Here is a 14,689-nt window from a genome sequence, read left to right as displayed (position 1 = left end):
GTCTCTTCTTATAGGGGCACTAATCCCATCATGAGGGCTCCACTCTATGACCTCATTTAAAACCTAACTACTTCTGTGTCACCTGGGTGGCTCAGTCATTTAAGCATACAACTCTTGATTTATGCTCAGGTCATGATCTCAGGGTTGTGAGATCGAGGCCCGTGTCGGGCTCTGCACTAGGCATGGAGCCTGCTTAAGAGTCTCTTTGCCCCTCTTCCCCACCAACAAAACAAAACAAACAAACAAAAAACCTAACTACTTCCTAAAGGCCCCATATCCAAATACCATCACATTGGGGGTTAGGGCTTCAATATATGAGTTTCAGGGGGACACAGTTCAGTACACAGCAGGGATCATATCCAAACACCTTTCACTTCATTTTCCCTCTTGTAATTGGAATGTTGCCTGGCCCCATTAGCCTTTGGGTATAAACAATGTCACATTAATTCCCAGATTACAATGGAACCCTTCCTTTTGACCGCTCTCTAAGTTCTCAGCCCTACCTGGGCAGTGCCTCATCGATGTTCAGGACTGAGTTCATCACTACCAGGTCCTCCTTAAGCCTGCTGCTCTGCCAAGCCCCCCAGCCTCCTCCCTTGGTGCATTACCCTGTACCCTCACAGTGCCATTTGGTGGTAAGTGTGCATGGAGGGGTGGGGTGCGGGTTGCAGAATGACCCCTTCCCAACCCTGAATCATGTTGTTACTGGGGTGCTGGTCAGCAGTATTTTTTTCACCAGAATAATCATGTAAACAGCTCCTTCAGCTTCTGGCCCTAATCCTTCTCTCAGTATACTGAGACTCATAATCAATCCCCTCAATTCTTCTTTTCTTCCTCATCTCTGCCCTGGGCCCCTGAATTGAAATGTAACAAAACAAACAAAAACCCAACAACATTCCTTTCCATCTAAAACCAAAGCTCCAGTGCCTATCAAGTCAGGGACACAGACAAGCTAGGAGGTTCGCACCTGCTATTTTCAAAACAGTCTGTTGAGTTCTGGTTTGGACTTCACCTGGAACCTCCTGCCACATTCTGCATTTTAATAATTTAAAATCATTTAGGATTTATTTATAAATATCTATGAACACAAAAGTGCTAAATCACAAAACACTTAGAAACAGGATCTAGTGAAGTTGTAGGCCTCACTGTGGCAGTGTTGTATGGGCACCTAGGCGACTAGGAACACAGGCCTTCTCTTCCCCTGAAGGCAACTGGGCCCAAGTTCAGAGGAGTCATTCACAAACTTGCTTTTGTGACACCTTAAGATTTATCTCAATTGTATCCAGAGCGGTCTTGAAAGTCTGGAAATAAAAAGTAGCTGAATCCTTTAAATCATGAAAAGAATACACTACAAATTAGTATTTGAATTACTTTGAGAAAACAGTATGTTGTAAATTACTATTTGCATCATTTTGAGAAAAGAATGCTCTGGAAATTACTCTTTGAGGAAAAGAGGGCGTCATGGAATCAAACCACTAGCAGGGAGTCAGATATGATTTGGGGCGAATTTCCTACTTTTCTCTGCCTGGTCTTCCTCTTTGAAAACTAAGAAAGATAATAATTCCTCCTTCCTGGTTTAGTGTGAGGATTCAATTAATCATATATAAAGTTTTAAAAACTGTGCCTGGCATATGGTAAGTGCCATAAAAATGTCTGTTATTAAAAAGAATTTATGCAGAGAAGATTAGCATGGCCCCAGCACAAGGATAACAACACAAAATTCGTCAAGTGTCCCATATTGAAACAAAAAAGTATAAATTTCTTGAAGGAACTGGTCTCACAGATTAGTTAGCAAAGAACTTTCAAAGCAGAAGTTATATTACCAGAACTCAACAATACTTTTTATTAAGTTGCTTTTCACTTATGCTTAACTTTCTTATGGGTCAAAAGTTTGGGAAGTGCTGAGTTGCTGAGTTAGACACATGCCAATGAGGATTCCTTACTAAGGACTTCTCAGACCCATTCATGCTCTCCTGTGTCCTGAGATCTCCAAGAACTTCCCAAATGTATTTGAAAACAGAGTCTTGAGAGATTAAAGGTCTTTTATTTACAGAGTCTTGAGAGATTAATGGTCTGTGAAATTCACTTTAGCATTTTAAATTACCCCCCCCCCCACTGCCTCCGCTTTTGAAACACAGAGTGGCTCATCCTGAAGGAATTCTCTGGCAGGAGCAAGAAGACTTACAGAAGCATCCTCTTAGGTGGCCCAACAAAGCTCAGGATGAGCAGCCCGTGTTATGACCACCACCACCATCATCATCATAACTCAAGCAATAAGACATAACATGTGTGCAGTATTTAACAAAATGCTTTGTCTCATTTTCCCTTTCAAAAAAAAAAAAAGGAAAAGCTGAGGGATTACCTTTATTTCTAGATGAGGAAGCAGGCTGGGAGGAGAGAGGTATGGCCTTGGGCTCAAGGGCGCAGCTAGGAAAGGGTCCCTCAAACCCAGCAGGCAGCTTGGAATGCTCCCCTCCTCCCGGAGCACCACACCGCTGCCTGCTGGCTTTCCAATTAAGCAATTCCCCCAGGGCGAGCACCAAGGCATCTTACATCTGACCTCAATTAGGGGAGTTGATAGTGGAAATGCACTTTTGCGTGGCATGACAGGCCGCAAGGTAATCTGGCGCTTGAGGCAGCATCCACAGAAAGCAGCAAGCATGAGGCACAGAGGGAAACTGGCATTCGGTCAAAATTTTGGTATGACAGTTTTGGGTGACTCTGTCTTGCGGGTTCTGATTTGGGGTGTTCTCCTAAAGGAGCCATCTCTGAACTTCGTAACCATGCAACTTATTTATACACAAATTTATAGCATTGCATGCTCAGGGGATGTTCCTTAATAAGAAACTCAAAAAGCACAATTTTCACTAATAATGAATAGTAGATGCTTATTTTTAAGCTCTACTCAAAATAATCTAGTGCTCTTAGCAAAAAGCACTGGTTCTTTCTTGTCATCTCTAAAGGATATTACTTTCTAGAGACTGTTTTTAATATATCCAATTACCAGAGAATTATTTTTTTCCTCCTTTCAACCTCATTAGATGTGAAACAGTTATCAGAAGAAAACTGAGGGGTAACCCAGTGCTCAGTTTACTCATTGGTAAATCAGATATATTAATAGCTCATAATGACAGCTGCTGTTTATTAAGTGCTTCCTCTTGGCCCAGCACCATTAAAACACTTGATAGAACTGATCTTATGTAATCTGTGGCATCAGAAAATCGTTATTAATATCCCCATTTTACAGATATGAGAATCAGGGTTTAAAGAGGTTGAGTAACTTGCCCGCTGTTGTGCAGCCAAGGCTGATCTGACTGCATCTTTACCACACACTCTTGTGAGCAGCTTGATCAAGACTGTGGCTTTTCTGCTCATTGCTCCAGGCCTGGCCCACTGTCCAGCACATAGTAGGGGCTTTATACATGTGTGTCAAGTGACTACATAAACAAGCAAGACTCAGATGCCTCAAACACTGGCTGACTTCACCTAAAAGTGGTTTTAACAAAGGTGTTTTGCTTCAGACTGGATAAAGCAACTTGCCTAAAAGACCAGAGTGAGGCAGCCCCTCTCTTTTTTGGGGGCACTGGTATAGTCTCTGGCCTTCCTGCATACCATTTCTAGCATTTACAGTCATGATCGCCTGCACTCACTACCAAACTGACAGAGAAAGGGCCTCATCCAGGACACCCAGGTGGGGACCCTGACAGTGGCCAAACCTCTGAGGAATGGACAATTGAAGACTCAGGGCTTTTTCCTGGGCAGTCCCCTACCCAGCCACTGTTTTTGTCCTTTCCAGCCAGTTGGCCACCCTTAATCTTCTTTCATACAGAAATGCTGGAACTGAGTTTGAGGATGGGCTCTTTCCCTCTGGAGGTCTCACTGTGGGAAGGCCCCACCCTGGCCTGGCCCTGTGAGTGAATTCCGAAATATGGAGTGTCTATCTCTTCCAGGGCATCTGCAGCATCCCTTCTGCAAGAGAACACAGAGAAAGGTAACCCTCTGGATATAAGTGGATAAATAAACCCGGGTTCCACAGACAGGCAGGGAAATGGGCCTGTGTGCAAATCTGAAAAGGCTGGTATCACAGGACGGGTGGATTATGAAAAACACTCCTTCCCCACCAATGTTGGGAAAAGGCCCTTTCCTGAGGGGCCAGGTCTATGCATCCCCACTACGGTTGGAGAGGGGGTCACTTTTGCAGGGTGTGTCTTGCTCTCTGGGGACTGCTAAGAAGTTTATAGCAGTTCTTTACTCCAGGCCTCCTGGGATAAATCCCCTCTACTCTGCAAGTGGTGGAAAACCGGGCCTCATACTCTCAGTCCAACTCTCTACCCATGGCAGGGCCTCAGCCCTTTCTTTTGTGGCTCTAACAGAACTGCCTAGTTCTTAAGTGCCTTCCCAAGCTCAGAAAAGTCCTTTCCAGACCTCATGAAGTATCTTCAACCCCTTGTTTTTCCTTAGCAAAAGGTGCTTCCAAACATTAGCATATCTATAGCAATTTCACCTATGCATTATCTAACGCCCTCCCCCACACTCCGAGGATGTGAGTTCCAGGAGGGTGGGGGCCATACCACTCTTGGATCACCACAACATTCTCAGGCCTTATCGGCAGCCTGCCCATGCCCCTGCAAGGCAGCAAGAATGGGCCAAAGCAGGAAAGGCTCACTCACTGTAGATTCCAGAGTCTGGGGACCACGGAATCACAGAGGGGTAGTGGACACACTAATTTCTGGGGTAGGTGGCCTGTCACGTTGGGGAAAGAAACTGAATGTCAGAGGGACTTCTGGAAGGCAGAGGGGAGTGGTGGAGGGTTTCCTATGCCTGGGGACCATTCCGGGGGTGGGGGAAGAGGCAGGTGGCAGTGAGAGATATGACTGACTGAAGACTGTGGAGGTTGGAAAGGAGCTTGGGAGGCTGCACCTCTGGCAACCGCCAAAGAGCTGTTACCTGTGAGTATAGGGGCAGAGTAAGCAGATAATGGGATTGGTCTTGGGTGGACAACTGGCAAGTGGCATGCAGGGGGATATAAGGCAGCAAGGGCGTTTGGTGTGCCAGCAAGAAAAAAATCCAACAGGGCATGATGGAGGGACCCAGCCTAGAAAGGGAAGCAGAAGAGGCCAGAAGGAAGGGCTGAGGGGCTGGAGGTGAAGGTGAAGTAAGAGTTCAGTGGGAGTCAGGAGGTGGAATAATATGTATGTGGAGGTGAGGGGTTAAAATCGAACACACATATTAGGCTCAGGCCATTCAGAGGGTGTGGCGCCTAAAATGTGTTAAGATGGCATTGGGATCACGAATTAAGGAGGGACAGAAACAGAGAGGCTATTTGTAAAAGTGAGAAAATATTTCTTACCCTCAGTATCTATCAAGTGCTCCCTCACTGACAGGACTGCAAGGTCAGCAGCCAAAGAATGGACCTGAGAGGAATACCAATCGCTCTGCTCCTTTGTAAGGGTTAGAGAACCCTGGATTTCCAAATTCAAAACACCCATCCGGCTGCTTCTACAAATCCTCCAATAGGGCATCAGGCCAGAGATACACAATTTTCCCCCCAGTATCTTCTGGAGGACTTGGGTAACTTCGTAGAGCTCTCAGTACACGCCAAGAACCCAAGCCGGAGATGTGCTGTGTGTGTGTGTATGTGTGTATATGCGCGCGTGCAAGGGTCAGAGACGTGCATTCCCGCAGTGAGGGCGGCCTCAGACGCAAATGCCCAGCCCCGCCACCCTGTCGCCCGCTGAGAGGATCTGGCCGCCAAAGCCTGGAAACAAAAAACAAAACAAAACAAAACAAAAAAACCCATAATGGATATCCCCAGGGGTCTTTTTTTTTTTTTTTTCCACCTAGTCAGCCGAGAAAACAAGCGTTCCACTTGCCCGGAAATTAGATGCACAGGGTACTCATTCCACTCTGGAGGCTGGGAAGCGCTGCAGAAGTGAGACTGGCTGCATGTGGGGACACGGTCCCCCCAAAACGAAAAAGGACATCCCCAGAAACCACGTCTTGCTCGTGGCCACTGTGGCGGCGCACGGGCTCTGCTCTCCCGGCCTTCTGCGGCCCCCGCGGGACGGCCGGCGCGCCACCCGGCCAGGTGCACCGGGGCCGGCTCCGCCAGCGGCGCGCGCCTCCCGCCGCCGGGTACGGGTGGCCCCGCAGCCGAGATTTACCGCAGCTCAGGGCGGCGGTTTCCGGGGCCGCCCGGCGCCCGGGCTCCGATTACAGGTTCACACGGGGGGCCCGGCCCGCAGCCGCCCAGCCCCCGCCGGCGCGCCCTCGCGCGGCCCCGCTCCCCCGTCTGCCCATTCTTCTCCATTCATGCGGACGCCCAGCGCCGCCGCCGCCGCCGCCGCCAGCGCGGCCGCCGTCGCCGCCGCCGGCCGCCCGGATTGGCTGGCGGCCGTGGCGCCGGCACTTTCCCACGGCCCGCGGCGCGTGCGGCTCACCGGCGGCGCTGCAGGCGCGGCCCTGGCGTGCGGCCAGGCCAATCGGGGCGCGCGGGGCGGGGCGGGGCCGCGGCCGGCGGCGGGCTTGTGTCCCGGCCCGGCCTCCCCCGCCTGCCCGCCGCCGGGCCACAGCCGCCCGCGCCTCCTCTTCCCCCTCCATCCCCCCCACCAGCGGAGACCCAGCGGAGCCCCCGCGGAGCCGACGCACCGCCGCCGGGCAGGGGCCGGCGTGGAGGGCGGGGGCGGGGTTCGCCCTCGCCCAGAGCCTCGCTCTGGTCCCTCCCTGGAGCGGCTGCCAATCAACGGAGCGAGAAGCCGGGTTGGCGGAGGGGAGGCTGTTGCCCAGGAGCCACCGCCCCGCCTCTCCGCCCCCTCACCCTCCTCCTCCACCCCTCCTGCCCTCCCCCGGGACCTGAGTAGGGGCGCAGCGTGGGAAAGGGATGGTTGAATTTTAACCGGAGGCAGAGCGTGAGCCGGATCAGTGTGTGCGGAACGCGAGCCCCCGAGCGCGGAGAGGCGCCGCTGCTGTTAACTCCTCCCTGCCCGCCGCGCCCCTCCCCCGGAGTCCCCGCGCCGCCAGCATGAAGCGAGCCCACCCCGAGTACAGCTCCTCGGATAGCGAGCTGGACGAGACCATCGAAGTGGAAAAGGAGAGTGCGGATGAGAATGGGTGAGTTGGCCGCGGCAGCGCGGAACCCGGGCAGGAGGCTGGCCGCGGTGACAGCGGGCGAGGGCCCGGGGCACGTCGATGCCCTCTACTGACCTCTGCGCATCTCGGTCCGGCCACCGTCCGGCGTGAGGGACCCCCCAGCGCTTCCAAACCCAAGTTGCCAAAACAGTCTGAGTGCGGGGAGGACGTGGGGGAGATCCCTCGTATCACATCCCCTCGCTTAACAGCGATTCTTGTTTTTCCCCCCTCATTCAGAAACTTGAGTTCGGCTCTAGGTTCCATGTCCCCAACTACATCTTCACAGATCTTGGCCAGGAAACGACGAAGAGGCGTGAGTCTCTTTCCAGTGCTTCTTGTTTTGTTTTGTTATTAATTAATGGAAAGAACTACCTTGCTTCATTTAGAAATTTACAGTCTTGATGGAAATATCCTCCTTTGTTTTGTCGGCTTTCTACAGATCATTGAGAAGCGCCGACGGGACCGGATTAATAACAGTTTGTCTGAGCTGAGGCGGCTGGTACCCAGTGCTTTTGAGAAACAGGTAATGGAGAAAGTGGGTAGAGCTCTCAGCGTAGCTGTCCACACCTTCGGAATCCTTCCCCTTATTAATCTGAACTTCATCTGTGTCTCGAAAAATAACCATATTGCTTGCGCCAGAGATGAATCATAAACAGATTCCAACATATTTTGCGAAAACAGCCCATTTTGCTTTAGTTTGTACGTTTATGATTTGCAGAGCATATACATGCATAGCTATTTTAAGTTGTTCCCCAAAGGCACTTGGTGCCAAATCATTTTTTTTATTTTTAGTTATTTTTTTTGCCATGCTCTTCTCTAGGGATCTGCTAAGCTAGAAAAAGCCGAAATCTTGCAGATGACCGTGGATCACCTGAAAATGCTGCACACTGCAGGAGGGAAAGGTACATCTCACTAGTCTCCTGGCAGCCCTGTGTGTTCTGGGTAGAATGAGCAGTTGCAGCAGGCCAGCTTTGGTGCAGTTGCTGCCTTATTTTTTGCTGTGTGCTTTGGGGGTGGGGAGAGAATGGTGTGGCATGTACAGTTGCCTGTCAGGGCACTTTAAAATGCACAGAGGATTTTCTCCAGTGAATTCATCACCCCAGTCCTCTTCAGAGCAAGCTAATGCACCTTCTCTTGGAGGATGCCTTTTATGTGTGAGGTGCCCTAAAGTTGTGACAGTCCTGATTAAAATCAGGTAGCTCTCACCACATTTGTTTATTGACATCTTGAGAAAAAGACTTATTTTTTTTTGAAGTATATGGTCATAATTTTATTGACAGCATTAAAAAAAAAATAAGCTCCTGCATGACTCTTGAGGAAAGAAACCTGTTGTGGTTAATTAGAGAAACCCTAACAGAAGATAGGAGACCAGGTCTGTGTATCTGTCTCCAGCCGGAAAATACTTTACTCAGGACCAAGTGCCGAAGAACTCCATGATGATAACTTACATCTGTGTGTCTAATGAATTTCACTGCTCTGTGGTTTCTCTGTCCTTGATGTATTTTTTGTTGTTGTTGGGGGAAAACATTAAAGGAATGAACATAGTTTCATCTGCTGGTAGGGTATAATTCCACTTTCTGCTCAGCAGCTTCTAATTGGGCTTTGAACTTGCATTAGCAAAGACATAGTTCTCCTGTTGATTAACGCAAAGACTTTGGTCGACTCCAGAGTATTTGGACCTTCATAAGAACCCGTGTGTGCCGTTTTTAAGGTTGTAGGTATTTCTCTGCTAGGAAGGGCTGCCTTTGGTATTGAAGACATGCGGGGAAATGAGCAAAGCCTTGAGGTTTTTCTTTTGTTCTTTCCCTCAGGCTATTTTGACGCACACGCCCTTGCTATGGACTATCGGAGTTTGGGGTTTCGGGAGTGCCTGGCAGAAGTTGCCCGTTATCTGAGCATCATTGAAGGACTAGATGCCTCTGACCCCCTTCGAGTTCGACTGGTCTCACATCTTAACAACTACGCCTCCCAGCGGGAAGCGGCCAGTGGCGCCCATGCAGGCCTTGGACACATTCCCTGGGGGAGCCCCTTCGGACATCACCCGCACGTCGCGCACCCCCTGCTGCTGCCCCAGAACGGCCACGGGAACACTGGCACCACGGCCTCGCCCACGGAACCACACCACCAGGGCAGGTTGGCTTCGGCACACCCGGAGGCGCCCGCTCTGCGGGCGCCCCCTAGCGGCGGCCTCGGACCGGTGCTCCCTGTGGTCACCTCCGCCTCCAAACTCTCGCCGCCCCTGCTCTCCTCAGTGGCTTCCCTGTCGGCCTTCCCCTTCTCCTTTGGCTCCTTTCACTTACTGTCTCCCAATGCACTGAGCCCTTCGGCACCCACGCAGGCAGCAAACCTTGGCAAGCCCTATAGACCTTGGGGGACGGAGATTGGAGCTTTTTAAAGAACTGATGCTGTAGAATTGAGGGAAGGGAACACTTACAATCCCAGCTGAGCTGGGCTGTTGCCAACATCACCATAAAGTCGTCAGTAAAAGTAAAAAGGAAAAAGGTACACTTTCAGATAAATTTTGTTGAAAGACTAAAGGTTTGTTGGTTTACTTTTTCTTTTTTTAATATTTTTTTTATCATGTCATGTATTAGCAGTTTTAAAAAACTAGTTGTTAAATTTTGTTCCAAACATTAAACTGAAATAGTGAGTATAAACCAACACTTGGTAATAGGTTTGTTTATGCCTCATTACTTTGTAAACCTCTCTAAGAATGATTCCATTTTTGCCTCAAAGTTTGGGGAATTTTAACATTTAGTATTTTGGTCTGTTTTTCTTTTTGTATAGTTGAAGTCTGTTTTTAGAATTAATTTTCCAAACCACTAAGTTCAATGTTAACATGATGCTATTTGTTAATATTTTGACAAGTAAGGTGTTGTATAAATAATATTCTTTTGCGGGGGGTGGGGGAGGATCTATGTTGAATTTTATATTTCTGAACAAAGCGTTGACAAATCAGATGATCAGCTTTATCCAAGAAAGAAAATGAGTTAATTCTCTTCCTCCTGCAGCAGTCAGGTGAGTGTATAAACCATCAGGAGCTCTGAGTCCATATGACCAACTGCTGTCATCTGCCAGGATTTGTCAGTTCTGGCTTAGGTAGGAGAGAGCCACTTGTAGGCCAGATCCCCATTTGGAGTTGGTGGGGAGGAGACAGAAGGTAATTGCATAGAATATGCCTGCATTTACTGGCCCCAAGCAATGCAGTGAAGTTGCAATCTCAGATCTCCAATTCACAAGTGTTGACATGGATAAGTGATCTCGGGGTGCAAGCAGTCAATGGAACAGTCCAGTGGAACCTGTTAAATGCATAGCCTACTTCTTCCCCGGAACTGCTAGGTTTTCTTTTAACTGGATATTTTTATGTTGTGTTTTCCTTTTCGGTGCATGGAAATGTGGTTATTGAGATATTCAAAAGGGCTTTGCGGCCTTCTTTTGGTTTAATTTGGTTCAGGCTAGAAAAGCATCATTTTACAGGTTTATTCTTTTAGCAGGTGTAATGTAAACAACCTCCACTGAACTGGGTTTGGCCTCTGTTGTACTGATGTGTTGTGACTAAATAAAAAAGGAAGAACAAACTGTTCTGCTGTATATGTCTTACAAGCCTTGGCCTTTCCCTTTATTGGCTCAGAAGAGAGAAATTTTCTCTCATTTTCATTTTGCCTGGCCACCAGTTTTCTTATGTTGAATGACTTCATTATTTTTGGAATTCTAAACAGTGTGACTTTGCTGTTGAAGAAGGTGACTGCATTACGGAGCAGGGTTTTGGCCTGACTCCCACCAGGAGACACAGCCCTTTGACTGTTCCGTTAGGCCATCTGCCCTGAGCCAGTCATGTGGGGGCTAGGAAGCCTCAAGTCACACTGGGACATACAGGGTGGGAAAAAACTCGGATGAAATCTTTTAAAACCATGTTGACCACTCAACAAAAAAAATTTTTTTTTTTCTGAGAGCATCTACTATGTGCATAGTTCTTGTGCTGAGAGAACAGAAAATTTATTTCATTTTCTCTCTTTCTTTTTTTAACTGCAAAACAAGAAAAGCCAAGCATTGCTATCTCCGAAACCCCGTGCAGGGGCTTGGGAATCGGGCATGATGAGCAGTGGCAGGCTGTAATTCTGCACCTGCACAGCTCCAGGAGGCTTTCCTTGTCTTGTTTCAAGGAATTTGCTTAACCCTTTAGTTGCAGTTGACTCCTGAGCTGTGCAGTGAGGAAGCTGACATATGCTTTAGGTTAGAACAAAACCCTGCCAGAACAGAGGCAGTAATGTGGGCCCCAGGGGGGAGAGCGGTGCCTTCCCATTGCCTGGAAAGCAGTCCTGCCAGTTAAGGAGTGCTGTCTTCTGGCTTGGACAAAGTTTGCCTTGATCCTGAGGTTGGTGGGGAGGAGAGGGAGAAAACCCGCTCTGGCAGATGACAAAATAGAGCCTGCCTTTTCGTTGCCCGACCACTGAGCTCCTCCTCACTGCTCTGATTAAAAACCGACAGGAAGGCAGAGAGAAGTTCGGACTTTGAACTTGAGCAGCAACTTCTGGGTCTCTCCGAAGGGAATGGAAGCTGCAGCATTTTTGGGATTGTGGGTCTCAAACTTTAGCTCCCACTCAAGACTTTCTCTATGCAGCCTCCCATGTTGGTCCCTCCCGGGATGCACGGCTCCGTTCTGAGCACCGCCTGTTCCGTGCAGACACTTCCTGCCTGTCATAATGCTGTGATGGAAAGTGTCATGGTAATTTCTGCCAAGTGTCAGTTTAATTTTAGCGACCGTGATTTCAAATGGCATCAAAGCATTATTGAACAGCATTGTGCTCAGACTGCCTTAGATTCTCTTCCTCGTACCTAGGAACCTAGAGGGTTGCTAATATGGTCAGAAGTAAAGCCCGTACTGTTGCTGGCTCTACTGAGAGTGCTGGGGATGGGTGAGATGTGTGGCAGGATCCACTCGTCACATCAGTGATCCCTGTATCCTCATCTGGCTAGTAATTTTTTCTTTTTGTTTGGAGGGGGCCTGGGGGGGTCATTTTCAAGATTACATAGTCTTCCAAAGAAATGTTTTGGTTTTCTTTTTAAACCCCTTCAAGGTGACAGGTTTCTGGGGATGGTGCAGGTGGAATGGGATCTTCCTGGGAAACAGGATGGAATTACAATGATAAGCCAGTGGTATGCAGAAAAATGAATGTAGGAAAACTCATTTTGATTCTGAATTGATGCAGTAAGAGAAAGAATGAAAATCAGGGTCATTAGTACATACATTCATAATATTTCTACCCCTGTAAACAAAAACTTTTTATATGGCTCATAAAATTCCCTTATGAAGAAAATAATATCGTTCATCACAAAGAATCTTTAAAGGTCTCAATAATTACTTATTTTCATTATATGTATTACCATGGATTAATAACATCAAACGAGAGATGGGCAGAATTCTTGCATTAAAAACTCTTTTAAAGAAAAACCTAGAAGTGTCATTTCTAATTTATTCAGTATAGTTAAATTAGGATGTGATTTTTATTCAGTTTTTCCCCCCTGTTCTGTTACTAAAATCATGATATTTTAAATATAGATTACTTGTATTTAAAATCCCCCAGGAAATGTTCTATCTCCTAGTTATACTTTTCCCCAGCCCTTCTGGTCTACACCAGTATTGCAGCTTTGATGCCTTCATTAGTTTCCAGTGATGATTTATAATTAAAATAACTTCAGAGCTAGTATCATCTGAGACACTGCTTCACATGTGGCCCAATTTCTTTTACAACCAGAGCTCTGGGGGATGCGGACGTCTTGGAAAGAGGACTTAAATTCTGCTTCTTGCTCTGCTTTTACCTAATTGAGCGACCTTTACATTTAAAAGGTAAAATTCTCTGGACCCCGCTTTCCTCATCTGTCAGATAAAGTGGTTGGACTAGATGGGGGTGCTGGGCACATACACACAGGGACAAGCACTAGTGGGGAAGGATGCAAGGGCAGCAGGCTGGTGGGTGCCAACCCAGGGAACATGTGTTTCCGGCATCTTCTACCTGAAAGTCTGTCTGAAGGGCCACACCAGTGGTTTCTACACTGGAATTTTGGTCCAGTGTTGCCAGATCTTTCAAGTTTTTGAGAACATGTCCAATTTTCGATTTTTTTGTGAAACAGGCCAATTTATATGGGTTGGTAAACTAACTCACCAAAGCCTGTCTGCAAGCCTGGGCAGGTTAGACTGGGCCTCACCTTCTAGGGCTCTAATCAGAATGGCTCTCTGAGGGCTAGAATTTTCTAGTATCTTTGTCATGCCTGGCCTATGAATATGCTTAATGGATAAACACCCACCTAACATAAACAATGCAGTACTTAGGCAGCTGAAGGTGGTTTCCTCTAAAGGGTATCATGCAGAGATAAGAGGCAGAGTTTTTCTTCTTTACTTCTGAGTTGTCAAATTTCCTCAAGGAGAGAGAAGGTAAAATCATGCTTCTCGTTCTAAGTCTGGTCACTTCACAGGAACCACTTCTGAAGGGGCACATGGCAGGTCCTTGTGTTCCCTTTCTACCAAGGAGGAAGATGGGTTGGTGGCCTTAAATGAAAGAGTGAGTGTGTGGCTTGCCATGACTCAGCACACCGAAGTCCTAAAGGGCGCCATCTGATTTCAGGAAGTGAGAAGTCTCAGCAAAGTCTCAGCAAGCCGTTTTGAACCTCAACTTGAAACATGATGCCTTCCTTCATCTTGATGAACTGCAGGGCTTTTCACTCAGATGCTTTAGTGTTCTGCAGTGGGGCCGGCGGGGGCGGGGAGAGGGGAGAAGGAAGCAAACGAAAAAGAAACGTAGGCCTCTCTTTTTGAGCTTTCTGTAGGTATTGACATGCATTTGTAGCAGAATTGTTGGCCAGGCCCACGAGGGCCAGGGAAATCCGGGGTTCACAGTGGTCCTGAGATGGGTCTGCGGAATCTGGTCAGGTTTCTGGATTTTGTGTGAATAGGCTGTACTATCACGCTCCTTCAGGGTCATGTTGTAAAATTTCCCATGATATTTACTCTTACATTAGCATTTTTCGTTGTGCTTTGGGTTTTGACATATACTCAAGTTAAAAGACTGTGCCTAAATTTAAAACGTAATGATTCCTAGGCAGTTGTTAGGGTGGCCTATGGCTTGATTTAGCAGAAGAAACTTAAAAACATCGGATTAGGCCGAAAGAGAGACGAAGGTTACCCCTGAAAGAGTTAATTACTGAAAATTCTCTGTAGTTACTTTTAGTGTTTTTTTTGTTTTTGTTTTTGTTTTTTTTTTTACTATCTCCCTTGGGGCATGGTTTTGTTTCTGGTGCGTTGAAATGTTCATGAATGCGGAACTGAATCATAAAATTAAAGAATGACATATCTGAGCCTTTAATCATCTGCCTCAACTCGGTTTCCTACCACTCGCCGTTCTACGCCTCTGCTCAAGCCAGGCTCGCGGTTCGCAAGTGCGGGAACTTGCCGAGTAGGCGCTCACCTCCAGACCTGCGCACTGGCTTCCCCTCCGCCTGCACCGTCCCTCCCCCGCTGTAGCCTAAGCTAGCTGTCATCTGGAAGCCACTCGGAGCTCTTCGC

The 14,689-nt window shown here is 47.8% G+C and overlaps 1 protein-coding gene and 1 pseudogene across 1 annotated transcript; both read left to right on the top strand.

Annotated features, from left to right (window-relative positions):
- The first annotated feature begins 1,627 nt into the window (after positions 1 to 1,627).
- On the top strand, positions 1,628 to 1,743 carry LOC112823735 (U6 spliceosomal RNA; annotated as a pseudogene).
- Positions 1,744 to 6,531: 4,788 nt separating this feature from the next.
- HEY1 (hes related family bHLH transcription factor with YRPW motif 1) lies at positions 6,532 to 10,998 on the top strand. Its single transcript, XM_025871472.2, has 5 exons — positions 6,532 to 7,110; positions 7,366 to 7,441; positions 7,568 to 7,651; positions 7,949 to 8,030; positions 8,940 to 10,998. The coding sequence occupies exons 1-5, from the start codon at positions 7,022 to 7,024 to the stop codon at positions 9,521 to 9,523; spliced, it is 915 nt and encodes a 304-aa protein (XP_025727257.1). The 5' UTR covers positions 6,532 to 7,021; the 3' UTR covers positions 9,524 to 10,998.
- Positions 10,999 to 14,689: the final 3,691 nt, after the last annotated feature.

This window comes from Callorhinus ursinus, unplaced genomic scaffold, assembly GCF_003265705.2.
Source record: "Callorhinus ursinus isolate GAN/ISIS: 27379988/994484 unplaced genomic scaffold, GSC_fseal_2.0 scaffold5, whole genome shotgun sequence".
Lineage (NCBI taxonomy): Eukaryota > Metazoa > Chordata > Mammalia > Carnivora > Otariidae > Callorhinus > Callorhinus ursinus.
This window is presented reverse-complemented; position numbering and strand designations above follow the sequence as displayed.

Coding starts and splice junctions, on each gene's coding strand:
- HEY1 (XM_025871472.2), top strand. CDS start 7,022: ATGAAGCGAGCCCACCCCGAGTACAGCTCCTCGGATAGCGAGCTGGAC. Junction 7,111..7,365: donor GAGAGTGCGGATGAGAATGG/GTGAGTTGGCCG, acceptor CCCCTCATTCAG/AAACTTGAGTTCGGCTCTAG. Junction 7,652..7,948: donor CCAGTGCTTTTGAGAAACAG/GTAATGGAGAAA, acceptor GCTCTTCTCTAG/GGATCTGCTAAGCTAGAAAA.